This window comes from Schistocerca nitens, chromosome 2 (assembly GCF_023898315.1).
Source record: "Schistocerca nitens isolate TAMUIC-IGC-003100 chromosome 2, iqSchNite1.1, whole genome shotgun sequence".
Taxonomy (NCBI): Eukaryota; Metazoa; Arthropoda; class Insecta; order Orthoptera; family Acrididae; genus Schistocerca; species Schistocerca nitens.
Window position 1 is genome coordinate 111,945,137 of NC_064615.1, and position 25,780 is coordinate 111,970,916.

Here is a 25,780-nt window from a genome sequence, read left to right on the forward strand (position 1 = left end):
TTTTATTTAAAACAAGTAGCACAGTGAAGCTATGAGAACGGGGCATTAGTTGTGCATGGACAGCTCAGTCATTAAGAGCACTTCCCGCCGGAACATAAAGTTCCACGTTCGAGCTATGGTCCGTAACACAGTTGTGACATGACAGGAAATACAAAATGTGTAAATATTTCCGTGTTTTTTTTTTTTTTTTTAGTCAGATTACATCCAAAACCAGTTTTGTGTTTGTTGTAGGTACTCCCGATTTCTGAACAACAAAATAATTTACGTTAGTGTTACGTTTACGTGAAGAGAAGTGCCATACGTCACACCTGTTCCGCTGCGTAAAGTGCGTGTGGCGCGACGAGACGTGGCCAGCGCAGGGTCACGTCCCTAAAGGCCCCCCTGCCTTACGCGGGACGTTCGTGTTCGTCAGCGGGTGGAAGGGAATTCCGGCGCTGTGTGCAGCAGCCGCAGCCGGTTCCCCCACTCCTGCTACCGGGGGCAGGGCGCCTGCGCGCCGAGACACTCTATAGGCGGCGCCGCGGCGGCAGGCGGGTTAGTCTGTCGCCGGATCTCGTACCAAGAGGACGCAGCAGTAGCAGCCGCCATGACAGGTACTGCATCCGATGCCGCTAGCACGCGCTCGCTGGTAGTCGCCCACTGGCCGTAACTAGTTCAACAGCCTGTGCTGCAACGAACAGAACAAGCTGTAGTTAATGGCTCGGTCCGGTAGCGTTGCTAGCAGTTGTACTGGTCCCGCCATCTCCTGGTAAACAACCAGCTGGAGCCCTGCAGCTCGCTCGGAAAATTTGACTGCCCAGCCATGTTCACTGCTTCTCTTTGGAGATTGTGAATGGTTCTGTCAAAATTGAAGTCTTGTGTTTAACTTTCATTTAATTTTGTACACTCGCGTTCTCCATTCAGATCATCTGAGCCTCGTACGACTTGAGCATGATTAGTGTCTTAATTTCGGTAACGTGGTATCTTGCTTCTCCTCTCTAAGAGAATCGTTCCGTGCTTTATTCGTAGTACAAACAATGAGTAGTCTGCTATTAACGGTAAATTTCATCAAACCCCCAAGTAATTGAGCGGCTTAGCTTGAAAGCCGCTGAATGCACTTTGAGAACGATTTCGCGTCGTCGCATAGTTGCTGTTTAATTTATAGTGACTGCCCAGTCTTCGTATCGGCGTTCGTTACGACATTGACACCTATGCACGACTTTTCAATCAATGTTCAGTTAACGGTATAAATCTTCGAAATAATGTGATCAGGCTGAAAGGGTGGTTAGGTAAAATCAAGCATTTCATGACTTTATTTATAAGACTTCAGTTACAGGAAATCTCGAAAGGCTCACTTTTAATCAGTTACATTTGCAGACAAACATTTGTCAATTGTCGTGACGGGAGTGACTTCAGGTTCATGTTCAGAAGAGAACTGCGCAAGTCTGCCATAATTGCTTTTAGAGTGAAGCACAATTTTTCAAAACTAAGCATTCTGAATGTGTCATATGCAGCTGAGCTTTGATAGAAACAGGCAAAAACAAACATTTTGGCTGACTGCAAGTTTTTCTAGCCATCATTAAATATACTGTCATAGTGTTTAAGAAATGCGCATAGTGTATAAGCATAATTTAACGTATTGTTTACCTTTATCCGCTCTTATTTGCTGTTCTTTGTTTGAACTTGTGGTAAATATGGAGAAAGTGTAATTTGCGACAGTGTAGTGACGTGGCGGTCCTGTGCAGATTCTACTGACAGGATTATCTATTAAAATATCACCACTTTTATAATAGTCCATTCGCCGTTACACGACCGATGCTGATGACGGCAGGAAAGCTGATTTGGACAATATAATGAAAGTATCTAGGTTTCTTGTAAATTTCTTTCCTAGCTTATCTCCTTGCCAATCAAACTAGATTTGGAGTTAATAAAGTAACGAAAGACCTAAAGGAAAGGAGGCTTGAAGTTGCAGTACGTATAGAAGGAACAAGCGGACGGAAACTGAAATAAAAGGCATATGAGTATTCCATCCTCCCTGGATACACCCGCTTAGGCCACTGAACCTCGCACACACCATTTTCCGGATCAGTAATGCAAACCAAATGTCATTCGAATAAACACAGATAATAGGACGCATATCAGTCTTGAGAACGTACATACGAATGCGGCAAGAGTGAAGAGAGATGGGCCAATAATCGTAGAGTAAGCTCCGTACCACATAGTGAAGGTACTGCGAGAAATTAAATGTTAAACAGAAAGTTCTCTTATTTCGATACGTGTCCCATTATGCAGCCCACAATTGGTGTACTAAGGACACCAATTTTACAAAATAGCTTCGATGGTCGAAATGCTTAAGTTATAGCTCATAACTGCGAGCAAGTAGCATGTGATGGACCACAATTTCATGCGGTCGCTCGCGACCTCCTGGGACCTCCATTGTTCATACGACAGCCATTGTTCCTGTTTCCACGGTCATTCTCTCGCGTGTTTACAAACGTGACTATGACTGTGCTAACCCGATTTTGTGTATCATTGGATTGCGTCACAGTAAATGTAGCCTTTCAGCTGACTGTTCTTAGATCTGTGTTTTAGTCCGCTGAGTTTCATTTTCCGTCACGCGCAGCCTAGATTCTTTTAACGAAAATAAGTTTTTCCAGTTTTTCCGTTGATGTATTTTCAGACGATATTGTGGGAAGTTTCCAGGAATAGAGTTTTGCGAGTAGCCACACTAGGAGTATAACAATGTGCAGGAGCTCGAACTTCCCGATGGCAGTGGCTCGCGATTGTAAAATGTACTTCGTAGTTGTACATGCCGTTGTCAGAGCGCAGCGTCCAAGTCATGATGAAAGTAACGGCTGAGAGGAAACTTTGTGTGCACATTGTCATTTAGGAGGACTGCTTTTGATCAAGCAACTAGGGCAGCTTTTTCTGTAACATGAGCGACCACAGTAAGTGGCGCGGTGGCTCTTAGAACGTGAAGGAAAGACAAAAAGGTATAGTTTCGCTAAGGCTATGATTTGCAGTTACTAGAAATTCTTGAAAAATCGTAGTTTGCTCACTGCTGTACAGTCACTTTACTACACAACGATTTGTCATTAACAGACCATCTTCAGGTATATTGCGGCATCATCATCAGATGTATTACGACCTATAATCACTACCACAAAAACCCACGTAGAAGGTATGGATTGTCATACATCTCACTGTCACAATATACCGGAGAATCGCCTGTTTATGAATGAGACTGCTTGTGTAATAAAGTGACAGAATAGCCGTGTGCAAACGGTGATTTTTCAACATAGGTATAAGTTTTATAGCAGTACATATTTGGCATTAATTTTGTTTATAAAAGATAAGGCGATGTTGGAAGTTCTTATGATGCTGCAGTGGGTATGAGACAACAAATGCAAATATTCGGTTCGAAACGCAATTTAGCATATTATTCCTGCACTGTATTTCACCAACTGGCAATGCTTCGAACACGTGAAAAACGAATACCCACATTTCGTATATAGGTTGTTGGTAATTACGTGTAAGATACTTTATTCCATTTCAGTTCCTCATGATTATGTGAACATCCTAATGCCATGTACGGTCTGTCATTGTGATTTGCAGTGACGCCAAACTTACGGGCATACTTCACAGTAACAAAGTGTTAAAAATTGGCCGATAGTAGGTATGACAGGGATTAAGGTATTTCATTCTTAACAACAAATTATGGAAGAAAAACGTATTCTGTAAGTTTTATCATGGCTGTGGACGAGAAGTTGGGGGAAAGTACTACGCCAGGGATGCGAAGTTGTACCAAGCTTGCGATTCCACGATTCCTGTTTGGCTTCCTCTGTAACCAACCGGTTCTTATCCTGGTGTAGGTAACAGCACACCAACTCGAGTTAGATCATTCCGTCTAAGCCAGGCTAATGTAAAAAGCCAATTTCCTTTCAGTTGGCTGATTTACATTGACATGTTTCACATCTATTATCTCTAACTCCATGTTCGTATTTTGGACGTCTAATGTTTATCCGTGCGTCTAACTTAGAAGTGGAGAACGCGTTCTAGTCATAAAAACTGGATAAGTACAGTCAAACCCAAAAGTCTCTTTATTTCTCCTTAGTTATAACCGGCCATCAAAAATGTCGCTTTCGGAGGCCGCACAGCCCAAACACGGTTTTCCAACCAGGCAGAACAACAGTGAGCAGTCAGGTAATGATCCCATCGACGCACCAGGTTCAAGGTCCTTTTTAAGACACCGAAGGCGCGATAATCGCGTGAGATGAGAAACATAGGTCGGGTGCTAGAATATCTCCCTCTTAAGTTGGCGTAACTTCTGCGATATGGGGACGTCTGTTGTCACGAAGCATCCCGCAGTGGTGGTTTTCCGTCGGACACGCTGCCCCACACAAATTCTTCGTTCTCCTATCGATGTCTACCTGTGCTGGTTATTCCCCGGCCAAGAAACGAATAACAGCACGCTGGTCCTGTCTGGGCGCATTTGGTAATAATGTCGCCATATTTCACGTTCCCACATTTACCGCACGCACTACGGAAATACACGAATGCCACACTAATCCCTTGCGTACATGTCGATGCTTGTATACACGCACGAGAGTCACGTTACGTTGTATACACGCTGTAGCAGCGTCCTCAAACGGAAACTTTTCGATCACCCCTCATAGTTACATATCGAGACTTCTGTTTCGATGAGCCTTGCCTATTACTATTAACGCCGGTTCTGAGTGCAACACGAATAGCAAAGCTTGTGTAAGACTCATTAAAAGTTGTTCGGTAGATGGCAAAGTAAATGGAAATGCCGTGTGGGTAGGGCCTCCCGTCGGGTAGACCGTTCGGCTGGTGCAAGTCTTTCGAGTTGACGCCACTTCGGCGACTTGCGTGTCGTTGGGGATGAAATGATGATAAGGACAACACAACACCCAGTCCTTAAGCGGAGAAAATCTCAGACCCAGCCGGGAATCGAACCCGGACCGTTAGGTATGACATTCCGTCGCATTGACCACTCATCTACCAGGGGAGGACATGCCAAAGTAGACTGATCATTACAGTTACACCATGTTCTGCATTTCTGACGTTCGCGAGGTATTTTGTATATGTACAACGCGTGTGGAGAAACCGTATCTCACTTAAGCTGTGAATGAAGTCGTGAGGTGGAAAATTATTCCCAGTTCATGAGGAAAAACATTACTAATTTCTGGCTTGAAATAAATCCAGGAAATGTGTAAAACTCCACCAGGGTTGTTGCTAAGAAATGATTTAATTTCTATTACGGCTTTCGTTCACTGAACCCCCTCGGATGACGGATGTCGAAGACCTTGTTGAGTGATTCGGTAGACATGAAAACATTTCCAGTAGCATGTGGTTTATGCCAAGCCTTTTGAAAGAAAGTACAAACACTACTGCAACGTGAGTGAAAATTAAAGCATTTCTTAAAATTCCATACGTTGCTTAGGGTATTAACAGGTGTGGCAGCCAATGCAGAACCTGCATAAAATTATTTTATAATTTAACTGTAGCCTCCAGTGGGCATCTTGCTGTTTCTGATGTAACTGAAAAGTCAGTGCCTCAGCAGTGCCATTAAAGGAGGAACGTTTTGTCGGTATATCACATATTTAATAGGGTGTAACATACGTACAACCCTCACACAAAGAGGAGGTTGGTATGTCGCTCTGATAAGGTAGCTCTCTAACCACATGGTTTCATTCAAATCATGATCATGAAAGAAATTTCAAATGCGGAATTTAATCGACTTTAGGGAAAGCTAAGTTTCGTAAATAGTGGCACGAAAGCCATGAGTGACTAGACGAGGATCATAATTTGTGTAGATCGTTTTCCTGACAGCAAGACCCAAGACACTACCCCCCCCCCCACCTCTTTCCTCCCTGGAGCACACGCTGTCAGCTTTCGTCACAGCAGCCGTCGCTCATTAGGGATGTCTAACAGTGATTGCTGTTTTAATGGACCTATTGTGTTTGCTTGGACCCGGCAAGCATCTGTACTGAGCATAGGAATAACTGCCGCGTGGAGTATTCCGACACGTCTACTTGGGAACTAGCAGCAGTGCCTGGAAGACACGGTCTGTTTCCAGTTCCTTCAAGCTGGAGCACCTAGCGGAGTGCCGTTCTGAGTTCTCTCTTCGTGTCGCAATTGTCCTTACACGCCAACACTGGCATTTACGAGTCACATATCTGACGGTAAAGAGGTGGGAAGATTGCACTTCAGGGGTGAAGAACCCTTATGTGTTATGAGGTAATGCCGGAAGTACTCCACACAGCTACAGCAGCTTAAGTAACATCAGCAACTGTTATCCAGAGTAATCGTCAAAGATGTTTGACAACAACATAAGAGAGTGACACCATCCATTTCCACTTGTAATATGTCCCTCATAAATAGAGCAACGGTGCTGTAGCAGAGTGGATGTTTTCCGTCACTAAGAAAGTGGAATGTTTTGAAGTTACTTATTGTGCTGCCTAGTTGGGATAGAAGCTATTGAAGAAAAACGATGTTGATGGAGAAAGGAAGAAGGTTGGAACGAAAGATGTTAAATTACACCATTATCAACCAGGTAAATTTAGGTTAAAAAGGTGTAAAACAACAAAAACACATGACGCTGGAACAGTGTCAATATAGACCGCTGAGGAGCAGAATGTGACTCGCTCAAGACATGGATGCAACTAAACAGTACTTCAGTGCGAGAGGATGTATTAACCGATCTCTTTCTGGTTAATCAGCAGGCTGGGAGCAGGTGTTGACGACTCGTTCGTATTGTCTTACTAAGTTTCAGAGTCACAGGTAAGTTAAGAGCTTATACGATTCTTGCAGGAAAGCTGGCAATATTGGGGCACCTTGCGCGCGCGTATCGCTAAGCAGTAATTCCGTATCGTAACAAGGTGCGACCTCACCAGGGTAGTCAGTAAGTGTCACCACGCTCGATGTCCCCTCTAAAAGACCAAACGCAACAAATATGCTGTTGTCACGACAGCGCTGTCAGATAACTGAAAGAAAATACGCTGGCATCCTTATGGTTACCAAAAAGCTATATTTCTAATTCAGTCTAAATCAAAGGCGGTATATCTATCACAAACAGATGTTTTTGGCACAATAGACTCGATGTTATATCCAGGAAGATTGTCTATGCAGTTCAGAAATCTGTTTCCGTCCTTTCCATCTTGCCAGAGTATTACCCGTAATTTGTAATTTATTTTCCCTTTCCAAAAACAGTTAAAGTTTGGGCAAATTTCCTCTTTATGTTCACTTCTTACGAAATTTTAACGCCCAGCAGACGCAATAATCGTAGTTTTGAGAGCTGTGTGGTGCACATGGCGTATATTTTTAAATTTGCTGAAGTCTGCTGTTCAGCTATGTAATAAAAAATGAATATACTGATGATGCAAGGCAGTGTAACGTCTGTGCATACATGCAAGAAGTGCTGTGAAGTAAAATGTGTCTGCAACAAGCGGTTGTTAGGTTATATAAAAAAAAAACTATGTTGAAATTCGTTGTGATAAGCGTGTACAGATGCACTATTTTCGTAACTGTAAGTTCAGCCTACGTGTGGCAGTTTTTATCTTCATGGATATGGCAGTTGCAAGAGCGACGAGTTTCGTAAGGTATGTGGTAGCATTTTGTAACGGATACTGTGGTATGAAACCACAAAGTAGCTTAGTTTCTACATTTGCAGCGATTGAATTAAATCACCGACATTAGTTCAGCCATAAAAATTCCACGCGCCGAGGTGAAAAGTTGCTGAACGTTGTGTAGTTCATTTGGAAAAACTACGAACAGCTGATGCAATAAGAAGTGCATTTTGTTTGTAGATCAACTTTCCGATGGTACTGTTTCCAACGAGATAACAATTCTCTGCTACTAGTTTCGGTGCTGGTTGCTGTCCTGAATGTCTTACAAGCCTAAAAAATGATTAGAAACTGATCCTAATCTAACTCGTCCTAAATTTTCTTTTCCATTTTTCTGCATTTTATTCTTGTCAGTAAGCTGGATGCGTGAACTGTTCCGTTGATTGTACGATGGTTTTAGCACTTACCTGTCTCTGTTATCTTCCGAACTGTGTGGATGATGTTTTTCCGAAAGTGGAGTGGTACGTCGCCAGTCTCATAGATTCTACACGTCATATTGAGTAGCCGTTTGGTTCCCATTTCCTCCAATAATTTTAGAAATTACGATGGAGTATTACGTATCCATATTGTGTCATTTGATGTCCAGTCTCGAGTGCTCTCTTACTGGATCCTCTGTCATCCCTATCGAACCCATTTGTTCTTCCATCACGTTATGAGAGGCGTCCTCCCCCTCATAGAAGCATTCACTGTTATCTTCCCATGTAATTACTCTCATCTTCTCTTACAGTAGACTTCCCACTGCATTCGTAATATTGCCACACTTGCTTTTAATTTCACCGAGGGCTGTTTTGACTTTCCTATATTTTGAGTCAGTCCTTCCGACCATCACCTCTTCGTCGATTTCTCGCATCTTTCCTGCAGTCATTTCGTCTTTACTGCTCTGAACTTCCTACACATTTCATTCCTAAGGGGTTTACAATACAGTATTCCTGTTTTTCTCCTAAATATTTTTGTACTTCCTTCTTTCGTCAATCGATTGAAGCATTTCATGTCATCCAAAGTTTCTTACCAGTATCTTCCTTGTACCTATGTTCGACTGTGCTCTTTTTAGAGATGTTCAGGCATCTTCAGCTGAACTGCATTATCGCGGTATCAATATCCTTAACAAAGTTCAAACATGTCTCATCTTTCCTCAGTACTTGAGTATCCCACTTTCTTCGGCACTGATCTTTACACTTCAGTCTACTCTCCATCATTGAGTCTACATCTGCACGTGGGTACGCCTTACAGTCCAGTTTCTTGTTTCGGAATCTGGCTGAGCGTGACATCTGGGAACTTTCGTGTCACCATATACTTATATGGATATGTCCGAAAGAACAGACACCATATCCATATAAGTATATAGTTCTGGCAACACCGGCCGTGACCTTCCATGTGTGCGGATGCACACATAATCCCCGAACTCTTACGGGACTTGGTAATAATATCTTCCACGAGTAATAAGTGGGTTGGGGTGGGACACTACGAATGTAGTTTGTGGACATACAAGGTGAGAATGTGGGTCTCGCGGGAGGCGTGCGCGAAGTATTCCCCGCAGTAGTACTATCCTCTGTGCCCTCGGTGGCTCATATGGATAGAGCGTCTGCCATATGAAGAGGAGATCCAGCGTTCGAGTTCCGGTTGGAGCACACATTTTCACCTGTCCCCGTTGATGTATACCAAAGCCCGTCAGCAGCTGAAGGTATTAATATAATTCTAATTCCGTGTCACCAGGTGTTTTCCTGTTGTGAGTCTTACAGAGTATTCGTCATTACCATCTGAAATTTATTGCAGAACTGTCTTTGTCCTATGTCATTCCTACTGCCATGCCCAAATTCTTCCATAACTTTTCTTCTATTCCTCCCCCATGGTTATCATATTTTCGTCTCCCTTAAAATATTGAAATACCTGTTAAATATCCTCGTCTACTTTCTTTATCACTTCTACTGCTGCTCGCGATTTTGGTATATACTCGTGTACCGGAACTGTCGTTCTGGCGTTGGCTTGTTGTCGAATCTGATTCACAGTAGTTCACCCTCTGCCATACCTTTCTATTCATAATGAATTCCACCCCCATTATACCATTTTCTACTGCTATTGGTGGTACCCTACATTATTCTGACCTATAATCCTTCTTTCCATTTCATTTCACTGACTCCTGCTAAATCTAGACTGAGCCTTTTCCCTTTGCAGGTCTTCTACCTTTGCTGCTGCGAGCATACTTGTGACATTCCATGCTCCGATTTGTACAATGTTATCCCGTCGTTGGCCATTAATTTTCTTCACATGGTCACCTCCCCTTGGTAGTCCCCTCCCAGAGACCCGAATGGGGACTAATCCGGAATCTTTTACAATTGGAGAATTCATTGGCATTACAGGTAACATGTACTATTGATGAACTTTGAGTCTTTAATGCAGTGGTTTCTATTGCCTTGTGCATTGTAATGGCGTTGATCATTGCCTTTAGTGGCAGTTTCCCCACCCCAAAGGGCAAGAGAGGGCCCTGGATACTGTCCGCTCCTCCGCGCTCTTTGACAAAACCTTGGACAGAAAAAGTGTGACTTCTTCTGCCGTAAGTCTTTTTCCGCCGCTGCTGATGGCCGTTTTGATAGTAGTCACAGATGCTGCCCCCTAGACCAAGAGTGAACTAAAATCTCTAAATAAATACCTTAAGAAAGAACATCCTAACTGCTGCTTAAATGACGACTCGGACTCGACATTTATTTCTGGAGACCAATAAATGTCCATTCACTGTGCAGAACGACGAACAATGCGGTAACTTCAGATTCTGTGAGCAAAATCGAACGGCGCACTTCATATCCAGATGACGTTCTGTATTTTCAGCTGGGAGACTATTCATCCATATTCATAACTTAACGTGTCCTTAAAAGGTGGTTCAAAATGATTATGTCCTCGAAGATTGTATATCTTCAAACACACCAGATTTTTCCGTAAAAATGCAGTTAAGTGTAGTCATATCACTAAATCATACGTTTTTTGATATGCGATGTTCTCTCGGCCTGATTGCCGCCTTTGTGTAATGAAGTGACCACCCTAACTGATGCTTTTGTTTCTGTGAACAACATTTTGACGAATGCCGTAACCTGTATTACTAAATCGCTACCGAGCGAGGTGGCGCAGTGGTTAGCACACTGGACTCGCATTCGGGAGGACGACGGTTCAATCCCGCGTCCGGCCATCCTGATTTAAGTTTTCTGTGATTTCCCTAGATCACTCCAGGCAAATGCCGGGATGGTTCCTTTGAAAGGGCACGGCCGACTTCCTTCCCCATCCTTCCCTAATCCGAGCTTGTGCTCCGTCTCTAATGACCTCGTTGTCGACGGGACGTTAAACACCAATATCCCCCTCCACTAAATCGCTATCCCAGAACCCCATACCACTTGTTGGTTGCCTATCTAACGGCTTTCAGAGGCAACAAGAGTTTGGTTTACCATATTTCGGGTAATTATTTATCGAATTTAAAAATTTAACAGGCTGCCATAATCTACTCATTAAGAGGTACAATCTTATATTAAGGCTTAACACAAAAAGACAGATATTACAGTTAGAGAGTATGCTTTCGTCTTGAGGCAGCGTAATTTGATGGCTCACAAATACCAGGATTAAATTAATCCAGTATTTGAGAATGAGAGCACTTACCGACTTCCAACAAACTTTAAGCATAATTTCATATACTTCGTAAACTTTTCTTGTTTACGTGCTTAGTGTCAAATGTTTAACACATCAACTGATTTGAAAAGTAATCGGACGTTTGAATCTGTTTTAAATATGAGAATTCCTGTAAAGAATCAGCGTTTACTGGTATGCCAGGTTCTGCGGACATTGGTCTTGCATACATGGTCGCTGCTTCGACCGAAAAGGTTGTGCGGATGCACCTAAGCCCATCACTAGCAGCATCTAGTAAAAAGAAAAAGCGAGACTTCGTGGTGCCACGTATGCAAATAGAAAAGTCAGATTATGTAGACACCTGGAAACGCATAAGCTACCGAAATTTTAAAAAAAAAATCTTCGCCCAGTTCTTCACTGCAGGCGAAAATACATACTGCGCTACGTAGTGAAAAACACGCAAAGAAGCGATACACGTATTCAATTGATGTGTAGTGTCTAGTATAAATCATTCCGTTATCTTAAGTACTCACCTCTGTCCCGTTCACGACTCCCGTATTGAGGCCTTGGGTCATGAAAATCGCAACATTTCACCTGGAACTTTTCCTTTATTAGTGAACCATGCAATATTATCGACATGATTATCTCCCTTACCTGCCACCGGATTTTATTTAAACCATTCGTAATTCATATCTGGAAAAACACTGAGTGCGGTAGACTGCGTGCATTGAAACTGCAGCTGTATGAATTCGGGGAAGTGCGTGTCTAAAGATACTCATTTCACTATGGTACACACAGACAGGCAAACATTACAAGACCAAAGAGGAGTTCTGCGACTTCAATGAAAGTTAGTAGGCGTATTTCTAAATTTGACAGACATCAGTTCAAATTTTGCGCCAGTCGCATAGCAATGGCGCTAGTGGCGACCGAACTCTGGTCTGTTACGTGGCACTACCGAGAGGGTAGACCATAGAGTTCGGCGTAAGGCCCCGGAGCATCGTGCTGCATCTGCAGCAGGTATTTGAGCAGCAGTTGCCACCACAGTGACACAACGAACTGTTGCAAATCAGTTACTTCAAGGACAGCTCAGAGCCAGACGCCTATACATTCCACTGACCCCAAAACTACCGCCATTTGCAACTAAAGTGACATCAGGCGAGACCTCATGGGCATGGTGGAGGTCTGTTGTGTTTTTAATGAATATTTGTTCTGCCTCGGTGCCAGCGATGGTTGTGCGTCGTTTGGAAGGAGGCCACTGGAGGACCGGCAACCAAACTGTTTGCATGCTAATCAAATTGGACCAGTACCTGCAAGTACGGTCCAGGGTGCGATTTCTTATCACAGAAGGGGCACTCTCGTGGTTCTCATGCAACCTGACTGCAAAAATGTTCATCAACAAATAATGAAGAAATTGAGAGAAGTTCGGAAGCAGAATTAGGACAAATTACACTGGGAGAAATGGAAATAGCTGTGAAGAAGATGAATGTGGGGAAAGCCCCAGGACCCGATGAAGTATCAGTGGACATGATAAGAGCAGCAGGTCCAGTGGGAATGAAGTGGTTGTATAGAGTACTATCAAGTGTGTGGAGAAATAGTACAATACCTCACGATTGTAGAGACGGAGACATTGTCCCCATCTTCAAAAAAGGCAATAAAAGACTTTGCAGTTTTTACAAAGGAATAAGCCTCATGAATCATACAGCTTAGATTTTTGAAAGAATTTTACTGAATCGAATAAATGAAAAGATAGAAAAGGAGACGAGTAAAGAACAGAATGGGTTTAGGAAAAGAAGAAGCACGATCGACTTGATACTTTCCATCCGTCAACTGATGAAAAAAGTTGGGTGTATAACAGGGTGATTATGGTTTTTATAGACATAGAAAAGGCATATGACTCAGTTAACAGGGAAAGACTCTGGGAAGAAATGAAGAAGATAGATATAGAAGGTGGATACATTAATGTAATAAAGACAATGTACAGAGGACACAATTGTAGAATTAGAACACCATTGGGGAACTCTGAATACTTTGAAATAAGACAAGGACTTACGCAAGGAAGTATTCTATATCCTGCACCTTTTAATGTTGTGATGGAGAGAATGAATAGGTCAGTTAAAGATATAGTAAAAGAAAAAGACAAAAAGACGATTTTTGCAGATGATACGGTAATATGGAGTGGTAGAGGTAGATGTACAGTTTCAGCTTGATGCGTGGAAGGACATAATGGAAAGGTATGGATTAAAAATAAATAAAGATAAGAGTGAAGTAATGGTATTTGGAAGAGAGAAAGGGATCAATGGAAATATTACCTTGAATGGAGAACCCCTCAAAGTGGTAGAAAGTGTGGTGTCACCGCCAGACACCACACTTGCTAGGTGGTAGCCTTTAAATCGGCCGCGGTCCGTTAGTATACGTCTGACCCGCGTGTTGCCACTATCAGCGATTGCAGACCGAGCGCCGCCACACGGCAGGTCTAGTCTAGGTCCCTAGCACTCGCCCCAGTTGTACAGCCGACTTTCCTAGCGATGGTTCACTGTCTACATACGCTCTCATTTGCAGAGACGACAGTTTAGCATAGCCTTCAGCTACGTCATTTGCTACGACCTAGAAAGGCGCCATATTCAGTTACTATATGTCTTCTGAATAGATAATATTGTGAATCATGTACCGTCAAGAGCGACGTTCATCATTAATGGATTAAAGATAAGTATCAAACTAATTACGTCCGCTTTCTGAATTCTAATTCCTTGTCATGTTCCAGACCTCACGTCAGTATAGTCCTTCCCTCCTCACGCCAGCCTGCGTGAGCTAAAACGCGTGCATTTCGGCCTCCTCTAGTAACACGGTGTTGGCTCTTCTGCCAACACAACAGAAAGTTTCACTTATTTAGGGAGTGCAATATCTAGGGATGGAAGAATAACCAACGAAATTAATAGGTTACAGAAGGGAGGCAATTTCTACCATACAATAAAACACCTGATTTGGAATAAGGAAGTTTCAGAAAAAGGAAAACTCTTTATGTATAGTAATTATTACTTTCCTATTGTCACATATGGTGGGGAAACATGGACAATGACAGAAAGGGACTGGAGCAGACTGCAAGCAGGGAAAATGAAATTTCTCAGAGCAGTTAAGGGAAGAACAAGAATGGACAGAGTAAGGAATGTAGAGATTAGAAAGGACCTTAAACAAGCAAGTAAGAGAGAAGAAATTGAAAAACAGAGATTAATATGGTACGGGCATGTTAAGAGGATGGTCCGCAGCTCGTGGTCGTGCGGTAGCGTTCTCGCTTCCCACGCGGGTTCCCGGGTTCGATTCCCGGCGGGGTCAGGGATTTTCTCTGCCTCGTGATGACTGGGTGTTGTGTGATGTCCTTAGGTTAGTTAGGTTTAAGTAGTTCTAAGTTCTAGGGGACTGATGACCATAGATGACCATAGATGTTCAGTCCCATAGTGCTCAGAGCCATTTGAACCATTTTTTGTTAAGAGGATGCATGGGCATAGACTCCGCAGAATTAAGGAAGAACTAAAGATGGATGGAAAAGACCTAGAGGGCGCCCTAGAACACGATGGAAAATGGGAGTGAGAATATCTGTGGAAAGGAGAGGTGTGAGCTGGCAGGAAGTGGAGGAAGAATAGTGGTGGGAGGACCGAGCCAAATGGAGAAGACTCGTCAGCACCCAGACGCGGCAGTAGCTGGGGTCGGGATCCGGATATAGATAGATAGTCTGGTGATTCTACATGCTGTACTGCCATTCATGAACAGCATTCCACGGGGTGTTTTCAACCAGAATAACGCTCGCCCACATAACTCTGTTGTATCCGATCATCATCTGCATTGTATCGACGTGTTGTGTTCGCCTGCTCGATCACCAGATTTGACTCCAATGGAGCACATATGGAACATCATCGGACGACAGCTCCAGCGTCATCCATGAACAACACTAACCGTCCATGTATTGACCGACCAAGTGCAACAGGTTTGGAGCTCCATCCCACAAAGTGACATCCGGCAGCTGTACAACGCAATGCATACACGTTTGCATTCAACATTCTGGAGGCTACACTCGTTACTGATGTACCAGCATTTCACATTTGCAATTTTTATCTCTCGCTTACATTAACTTGGGGGTCTTGAATGTCAACCACTTAAATACTTACCTAGATAAATATGTTCCCGAAATTTTATTACTCTACATTATTTTTTGGTGTTGCAACTTTTGCATCAATGTATTTGTGACTGATGCTTAACAGTCGGTAAAATCTCTGAGGGTCTACTAACATTTCTGGTCTGATTCTTGGTTACTGCAGTTCGCTGGATGAATGAACCCGGAAGAGTTGTAACTTTTCCCATTACCGACAAGTTTCAAAACAAGACAGCTCTGGCTGTGACACCATTTCCTGCAAAACACAGGGCATGCCACCGTCAATTACGGGCCGAACAGTCGTAAATTGAAGAGTCAACTAATGACAAACTAGTTAATTACAGAACGCATAAATTTCTTCAGGTCGGCACTCTTTCTAAAGAATTGTGGAATGTAATTAAGTGTTAACACTGCTACCGTGCCCCTGGGTTGCCCAAGACGGTGCATTTTCTCTGAATTAACGCCGGCTGAGTTTTGTTCAGAGACTAGACTACTGGTTCCGTTAACAGAAGAAAAGGACCGTGGTGAAGTAGCTAGTCTTTAGGATTTGAGTAAACGACCAGATTTGAGAAAAAATACAACAAAATGTCAGTTCGTATCGTAGAAAACTGAGACATGGAGTAATATGATCATAAAAGAGGACTAAGGTGAGAGGGCTTTCACCGTAGCATGAATTGTACACGGTAGGCTTCTATGCAATATCTAAACAATATCTGATACGAAATCGAATGGTCTTTTGGATGGTTATCATTGTACGTAACGGCCGGCCGCTGTGTGGCTGAGCGGTTCTTGGCGCTTCAGTCTGGAACCGCGCGACCGCTAGGGTCGCAGGTTCGAATCCTGCCTCGGACATGGATGTGTGTGATGTCCTTAGGTTAGTTGGGTTTAAGTAGTTCTAAGTCTAGGGGACTGATGACCTCAGATGTTAAGTCCCATAGTGCTTAGAGCCATTTGAAAGCTGCATGCTTCAGAGATAAAAGCCTAAAGACACGCGTTGTCAATTGATACTGACTATTTACTTAAACAAAACCAACCGAAATGTATGGGTCACTTTCCGAATAGAGGAGGGAATATGAAAGACATGAGCAGTTTAGAGATGTCCTTGAATATAATCATCTGTCTTTCTAACACTGACATCAGAGGAAGAGACATAGGTAGGTGTAATGCCATATCAGTTCCATCCGTATCTACATCCCAATTTGTCACGTTCCAGACACGAAGTGCTCAAAAATACAGCGTCCCTTTATGAACGTTTCCCAGAATAGGGAAGCCGATGTCCTAAACAGGTAAATAAAGTACGTAGTCGTAGCTTCAGTAAGAGGATCCTTTACGAAGAGAAATATAAGCGCAATTACTTAAGTTAACAGCCTCCGACACTGAGACAACATTGTACTGTTTTCCTTATTCATTTTTTTTCTCTCTTCTCGAGACCCTAAAATCTCATAAAATGCCTCTGTGACTTAGAATGAATATCGGTTGCAACCATCTGGTCATCATCAAAAGTATTACACGAACATGATGATTGCGTCATGGAAGAAGAGTATTGTATAACAAACTTTATAAATTTTCTTGTCGAAAGTGCTTTACATGCTATGTGGAAAAAAATAGATATGTGGGTGACATGAGGTACAAGCCATGAAGAACCATTGCTGGACGTAAAACAAACCAGTAGCGGACATGCATGGACGACAGTTGGAGCTGCGGGTACAAGGTACCACATCCGGGAAGAGATAAAGCATCTTCGCTGTGGTAGCCTTAACGACAGCACGTGAGGCAAAAGCATTTAGCCCTAACGACCTGTCTTTAAAATACAAATTGCTCTCTCCTGGCGCCGTTGAAGAAAACTATGAAAACTTCCTGTAAAACAAGTACATGATATAATTCAGGAAAAAACAGTTACTTTTTTCTTTCGTGTGAATGATAGACATGGGATCGCGCCTTACGCTTTCATCTTGCATTACCGTGCTGAGAATGTTACCGCCTTAACAGTGTGTAGGCACAGTCCGGCAACGTTGAGCTCTTGCCATGACTGTGGTTCAGATATTGACACGTGGTTAGAGGGATATCCTTTTTATTGTGATAACGCTCCTTTCAAGTCTGCTGGTTACAGCTACAATAAATCACCTTAAGTATATTACTGTGTTGTGGATTGGCAGGAGACAACCCACGGGGTTTGGAGGAAGCCGAAAGGCACGCGTTTAAGCTCACGCAGGCTGGCGTGAGGTCTGGAACATGACAAGGTATTTAGACTTCAGAAAAAAGGTGGTACTTGGTGGAATACTTAACTTTAATCCATTAATGTTGAACGTAGCTCTTGTGTGTACATTATTTACAATATCCATAGCAACTGATAATGGCGCCTTGCTAGGTCGTAGCAAATGACGTAGCTGAAGGCTATGCTAACTATCGTCTCGGCAAATGAGAGCGTATTTTGTCAGTGAACCATCGCTAGCAAAGTCGGTTGTACAACTGGGGCGAGTGCTAGGAAGTCTTTCTAGACCTGCCGTGTGGTGGCGCTCGGTCTGCAATCACTGATAGTGGCGACACGCGGGTCCGACGTATACTAACGGACCGCGGCCGATTTAAAGGCTACCACCTAGCAAGTGTGGTGTCTGGCGGGGACACCACAACTGTGTCGACAAAATGTTCCTTTTCTGTTGGTGTAGCTGAGTAGCAAGATCTTAATGATTTGCACACGGAAGGATATTGTTATAATATATCTGAAGCAAAGATTCAGTAAGTTTAGTCCTCGGCTTATGAGCATTATTTCCCACCTCATAACCGCAGATCACTTGACGCAAGAGTTTCCTATTTAACTTACTTTACATACTCCAAGCACGAAAATTGCCGTATCTGCTGTTATGAAATTTTTTCTTAATGATACACTTGGCGTTGGCAATCTGTTTATGAACTTGGTGACGAGGTGGCGTAATGGTAAAGAAACTATATTCTTATTCGAGAGAGGTATTATTCAAATACACATAACACGATTGTTATTAAAGAGTTTTCGATAACAAATGGTTTTGGGCGAGTGCCAGGATTGTTATTTCAGAATTACAATGGCTCATTTACTGTCATGAAATCTCAGCACGTGCTTCGTCTGTAATGAACTCGACGAAGGAAGAAACTTTAAAGGCTAGAACTTGACTGGAACTATGTTTGCACGTGGGACCTTGGCTTACTGTCCAGCATCCATGGCCGGATGGTCAGAATGGGGGACTGGAGTAGTGGAGTGTTACCCACATGCCCTTCCAAAATTGCGTCCTCTCAGTGACGACTGACTACCGTATCAGCTCGGCAATCAGAGCACAACATTGAGAGCGGAACAAACAGGCGGTAGAGATTGCGCCTTGTAATAGTGTTGCCGGAAGCTGCCACGAGGAAGAATAGATAAGTGTAGCGCCGCACAGATAAAAATTGTTCTTTAAAGTCTTACATATTGCCATAACAGTAGTTTGCGACCTTATAAATGTTAACATAGTTTCTTACGTCCAGTACTGCTTTAAAATTACGCTGTTCACATTAGGGTTTCAGCACCTGCCTCCCATCTTCAGAAGAGATGAATCTGCCAACAGCTTCTTCAAGACATTACAGTTCCAGCTAAGCATTCTCAACATCATAAAATCATTATAAGGTATCTAAATGAATACATCACATCGTCACAATTAAGTTTCTTTTAATACGTGACTATATGATGTATTCATTGACAGATCTAGTGACTTCATGATGTTCAGAATGTTTAACTGCAATTATTTTTTGACGAAGCAGTTAGCATATTAATCATAAAAGAAGATGACAATCGAATGCTGAAACTGATAATGTGAATATTATAATTTTTAAGCTATCTTTGACGTAATAAATGACTATACGGAAATTGTTCGTTCAAGTGGCACCTGTAAGTTTACTCTTGCAACTTTGGTAGCTTTCTGCTGTTGTCAGTTTGCTGGCAGCTGCGTCGGCGATTTCTTTAAACACTCTTAACTACGCAAAATATGGTAGAATAAGTAATGATCGACGGATGGCTGTGTCAAAAATCTACGGATACTGGGCACTGAATGCCGGCCGCTGTTTTGACCAGACCAGACGTGGGATTCTTCCTACACTTCGGTCAGGGCCCCTGAAGATGGCCTAATGCAGCGCCGAAACGGGTTTGCTTAAACAAGATAACAACTGGAAACTTAGATGACTGAAAGATGTTTTGATTCGGCAGTTCATATTTAATTCAATTAATTTTCACAGCGAATGACAAATTAGTTTGGAGGTTTCACGACAAATAGCTCTGAGTGTACTTGCTTATCGTCAATATCCCTAATAATAATCCTTCAAAATATATATCGAATTTATAAGTCTCTTTTTCTCGCTGGATACGCCCATGGCCGTCGTAAATTATCACCGGCAAGCCGCAACTGGAGTTACGGTCGTCTGAGCCATGAAACTGTACTGTTGGAAGTATTTCGTAACACAGCCCTTGAAGGATGTGGAACCTCTCACGGAGACCGGCAGCTTGCGCCAAAGGTAGTATGTGTGGCGTGCAGCACGTTGTACTGAAGTTGACGGGGTCGAGGTCTGGGGACGTAGAACTCCGAAACAGCAGCCTGCGCTATACGAAGCGAAACTCTATTGCGTTATGCAATATCTAACCCTCAGCGAAGCGTGTCATATGCTCGGTACAGTGAAAAAGGCATATATGTGGGCAGCATGACAAGCTAATTGGGTTTCACTGGGGAATTTCTAACCTGAAAACCGTGGTTCCAGTGTTGCGGAGTATCGAATTCGGTCGTCTTGATGAATGCATGCCTGTTGTTCTTAATATGAAATGAAACAAGAGAAGCCCATTCTGCAGCAAATTCCTTTGGAGCGTATCTGCGTTGCGGACGTACACAAGATGCCAATTTGTGAGATTTTTCATCCTCTGCATGGATTCGTACGATATGTTCCTTGTCTTACGTTACTGGGGTAGCACCAGATTCTTCATACACCGCAGTAGGTGACCGCATGTAAAAAGTAGAGACCATGTTCCCTGTGGAACACTAGATCATCAAATGAAAATTTGAAGTATCGCTGTAGCAGTGAAACTATCACAGACTTTTCTTTTCCAGCAGCTTCTTGTATGACACTTTCTCTTGAAGAATCCCATTTAACTGGAATTCTTGTACATACCATTTAGTTGAGTCAAGGATCGAGTGTTGTACGTTTGAAGTCGCTTTCTTTATAGACCATTGCTCTTCTATAACGGTTCCATTAATTCGACTAATATTCAACAATGAAGCGTACGAATGTTTTGAATGCCGTTCCTTTCACGGAAGAACTATATTTATACAATCACTACAGCGAAACAGTTTCTTTATTTTAGATAATATCTGGTGATTGATTCTCGTAGATGTAGTATTGGGTCTTGTATATGAGCATTCTCGTCGCATATGCGAACCACCCCTAAGTCTTATGTAATAATAGGGTTTTCCAATAAGCAGGTTCACGCACCATTTCGTTCACGCTCTTTAGAAGTTAATACAGTGAGTTGTTTTTTCATTCATGTATACATAATGCATAACCCAATAATGTAAGTATCCCAAACTTTGTATCTACAAACTTACAACAACAATACTTCTGTAAATATCTGACCACCGATGTCGCGACGTTAAAGCCTTTCAAATTTTGTTTCACAAAATGTTTCTCACGAGGGAAAGTCATTCCTGTATCTGGTTGTGGGTGCATGAATACGAGTTTCTCTTGTGTGCAAATTACCTGGTGATATATGCCTATGCACTCAAATACTCTGCAAACACACGACAGACCGTGTTCCTGTGAGACAAGCAAACATGTTACCTGTACTTATTATTCTGAGAAGCTGGTAGCGGAAAGCGTTGCGTTTTTCTGTTAGTGTGTGCTTCCGAGAACATCAGCGGCAGCAAGAAACAGTGAAGTAAGATGTGCGAAAGAAGTTAAAGAAACTGAATGACAACTGCAAAGCCATCTCGTTTAATGTTTGTTTGTCATGAACCCCTCGATATGTGCAATACATTAACGATCCTGGACTGGAACAACTTATCGATAAATTTATTCTATTTAGGTCGTAAAACAAATGAGTTGCGAATTCGTGTTTCACGTATTTTTGACACAACGGACTGCCAACTTATTTCTGCTTCGGGTGGCAGCCTATATGTCTTTTCTGGTGGCTGATGCGGCGTTTGTCAAGATTTATGTATAAGATGCGGTTCTCAAACTTAAAATTAGAATCCTGTTACCATGAAGTTCCGACGGTAAAAGGCTTGTGGCTAATGTAGCCCGAAAGCAACCTTCTTTGGATTCGAGTTCTTATCTAAATGAGACAAAGTTGCATTGAATGGCTGGAGGGTGAGGGGATGAGGATGTAACAGAATGTTCACAGCGCACATATAAACAAAATATTGCCTCTGCCTCCTTTAAAATAGCACAGTTATCGCTTTGCAGCGCCACAGATAGTGTTGAACAAGTACGAAGGGAAAATGTTTTCCAACACATGGCAGGGTGGTATAGCAATCGGTAATATACGATGAAGAAAGAAACAGGTAGTCGTGGCTGCAGGGGTGTATTAATTATTTATTTACCATTGACGGTTTTCGTCTGGTTCAGGCATTTTCAGAGTGGCTGGATATTAGATGATGTTAGGGACATGGGATATCGAGCATACAGAACGTCCCAGCGTATAAATGTCCTCGTCAAATATTTTGATAGCTCGGTGTCCTTGTTGAGGCATGCGACGTAGTCCAACGAATGCGAAACACGGTCAAGCCTACATAGATCTGTCATCATATACTCGGCTCACTCCTCGTTGTCTTCCCCTGTCCAGTACTAAGTGCATATCGCGGATATGGGCAACTACACCTCCGACATGGCTGCGTGATTACAAGTCTATGTAGGCCTGAGCCGGCTGTGGTGGCCGAGCGGTTCTAGGCGCTTCAGTCTGGAACCGCGCGACCGCTACTGTCGCAGGTTCGAATCCTGGCTCGGGCATGGATGTGTGTGATGCCCTTAGGTTAGTTAGGTTTAAGTAGTTCTAGGGGCTGATGACCTCAGAAGTTGAGTCCCATAGTGCTCAGAGCCATTTGAACCATTTTATGTAGGCCTGATCCTTTTCTGTACTCGTTGGCCAACGTCGCATGCCTCAACAAAGACACAGCGCAATGTTTCCAAGTATTTGACGGGAGAAATTATTTGCTGAGACGTTCTGTATGCTCGGTACCCTATGTACCTGAAAAAATCTGATATCCAGCCTGTGTGAAGATGCCTGCATCGGACGCGTCATTGGTAAGTAAATAATGGAAGACATCCCTGCAATCAAACTGTCTGTTTCTTCAAAGTACCTTGGCGTATGGAATCACTGCAGTAAGACATTTTGCCCTGTAGACGCCACATAATGGCAGAAAGAAGGTACTGTGTTCGGACGTGTCCACGACACGGAGAATCAAACAGCCTATAATGTTGATCAGCGCGGGCTGGTCAACGTGTCTGCAAGCAGTGCACAAGAACAGTGGGCGTAAGACAATCCAAGGCGACATTGGCCGCAAACGGGTCTCACGTCTAGCCTGTGACAGTCGCTTTCAAACCAGACAGGAACGGCTGTTGTCAGAGAATAAGGGTCCACTTCAAGCAGTTTCGAGCGAACATGCGAACATTGCGAAGTGACCTGCATGCATTGGACGTATGGAGTCGGACACCTTGCAAACTGTCTTTCCTCTGGTCAGCACATAAAGCAGCAGGTCTCCAGTGAGTCAGAGACAGGCCTGGACAATAGATGCCTGGAAGCGTACAGTTCAGTCTGACAAGTCGTGGTTCTAAGTTTTTAAATTCTGCAAGAGGTAAAGAGCTCCGGCGTTTAACCGGCTGCAGGTAGTTCTGGGACGGTTTCAGGGTACTTTTCCTAACACCGGGGTCAACTCAATCAAGCGAACATCAACCAAGATATTAATTTCTCATACTCGAGTTCAGTCATACATAATTTTTTGAGAGAAATCATGGTCACCGTTGACTGTGGAAAAATTACGTATTTCACTTTTTTGTGTGCCGGTCTTTGGGACTTAATCATGTGGTACTGCAAGAGATTTTGCTTCAGCACATGTCAGACTTCATAAATCTTGCGACATACATACATGTAAGACTTCGCTTTGACGAAGCATGTATACGAGGTGTGTTCAAAAAGTATCGGGAATTCTGTAATTTTCACGTGGTGTATTAGTCAATTCGCGCGATTTTTCATTGTTATGTTGGTAAAAATGTCCGAAACGTATATGTGAAATGGTAGCCGTATTGGATATTTACTCTGTCGTCAGCTGTCAAGAAGGTTACATATTAGTTTACGATTGACGATTAATAATTTGTTTTTAAAAATGGATCAGAGAATTTTCGCTACATTTTGCTACAAAAATGGAATAAAATGTAATTATGATTTAGAAATGTTGAATAGTGCTTTTGGTGAGTCTGCTGTGAGCAAAACAATGGATTACGAGTGTTGTAAGCGTTTCCAAGGCGGCTATGAAGCAGTTGAAGATAACTAACGTTCACGTCCCAGCACATAAACAAGCGATGAAAACGCGAGGGAAATGTTCATGAACCATCGCCGAAGCACAATTGAAGAGGTTGATGATACTGGCATATCAATTGGCTCATGCCATGAAATCTTTTCGGATGTTTTTGGTATGAAAAACGAGTGACAGCAAAATTTTTGCCGAAGGTGATGAATTTCGAGCAAAAACAGCGGCGAATGGAAATTGCTCAGGAGTAGTTAAATGAAGTAAACAACGATGCAGACCTACTGGAAAGTGTCGTAACAGATGAAGAAGCACAAGTGTGTGGTTCAAATGACTCAAATGGCTCTGAGCACTATGGGACTTAACATCTGTGGTCATCAGTCCCCTAGAACTTAGAACCTCTTAAACCTAACTAACCTAAGGACATCACAGACATCACAGACATCAATGCCCGAGGCAGGATTCGAACCTGCGACCGTAGCGGTCACGCGGTTCCAAACTGAAGCGCTTAGAACCGCACGGCCACACCGGCCGGCCACAAGTGTGTGGCGTTGACGTTAAAACAAAGGTTCGGTCGTCCTAGTAGAGGCAGTCTGGATCGCCAAAACCGAAAAAAGATCGGCAAAAACGATGTGAAAGCTCTTCCCGCTGTTTTATTCGATTTTAATGGAGTAGTGCATTATGAGTTCTTGAAAAAAGTTCAATCTGTCAGTGAGTACTGCCTAAAAGTTCTTCCCCTTTCGGAAAGCAAAAAACGCCCGATTTGTAGCGGAAGAATCCATAGCTGTTCACCACTTGCTCACACTTCATTGCTTTTTCGTTAATTTTTGGCGAAAAACAACGCTATAATGATAACGCAGTCTCCGTATGCGCCAGATATGGTGGGCCGATGTGACTTTTTTTCTGTTTCCAAAAATAAAAAGAACCTGAAAGATTCATCGCTTTACAAGCTTAGAAGAGATAAAAAGCACATACCTGAAAGAGCTAAGCACTGCCCCAAAGAGCTCCAGAAGTGTTTCTGGAATTGGAAGAAATGCTGGCATAAGTGTAAATTATCGAATGGGGAAAACTCTGAAAGAGGTAACATTAAGATAGACGAATAAAGAAAATTGTTTTAAAAAATGAAAATTCGCAATACTTTCTGAACACACCTCGTAGAAGTCGGAAAATTTTAAAAGTATGACATGTGATGAAGCAAGATCTTTCTCATTGTCTTTCGAAAATGAACCAAGATGTTTTTCAGCATTTTCGGAGTCTGAGTATTGTCCATCCTTCCGTCTACATCATATGCTGTGGACACTCCTAAGATGAGAACAGTCACGTTGCACGCATACGTTTCTCGTTTGACCAACATCTTGGCTTGGCACTTCGACTGGCCCACCAAATCACCCGACACTAATTCCGTAGAAACAGACATCAACAGTTTTCACCGACCCGATATGTCGTGCAGGTGTACTGATATCGCAACTATTCCCGTACTGATCGGAAGGTCATCCATGACGCTGTTTATAAACATACACACAATTAAAACGAGTGTTACCTGTGGGTAAGATACCAGTCTTGTATGGACTCCAGAATTTCAGTTGAAAGTAAAGCATTAGACTCTTCGGCGTAACAGGAGAGTTAACATCCAACATGTCACGAAGGAAAATCTCGACACATCACCACGCTACCCCACAAGAGGTTTGTCAATCGAAGGTGTTCGACGAATGTACTAAATCCAAAGTGACATGATGCGGACATGGAATCGATTCCAGTTGACAGGTAGTGTCGAGGAATTAACCGGACAGGCCAACCACGTCAGACAGCTGCACAGATTGATCGATATCTGCGACTTTTGAGTCAAAGCAACTGTGGGCTGCAGGCTCCAGAAACGATTTCGGCTTGCGAAGAGGCTA

At 42.9% G+C, this 25,780-nt stretch overlaps 1 protein-coding gene across 1 annotated transcript in view; it reads left to right on the forward strand.

Moving 5' to 3' along the window:
- The first annotated feature begins 522 nt into the window (after positions 1–522).
- LOC126235781 (clavesin-1) overlaps positions 523–25,780 on the forward strand; it is a 101,359-nt gene continuing 76,101 nt past the window's right edge. Inside the window, exon 1 of the mRNA XM_049944588.1 lies at positions 523–593. Within this exon, the coding sequence (XP_049800545.1) occupies positions 587–593 (7 nt within the window). The 5' untranslated portion in view covers positions 523–586. The remainder of the gene's footprint in view (positions 594–25,780) is intronic.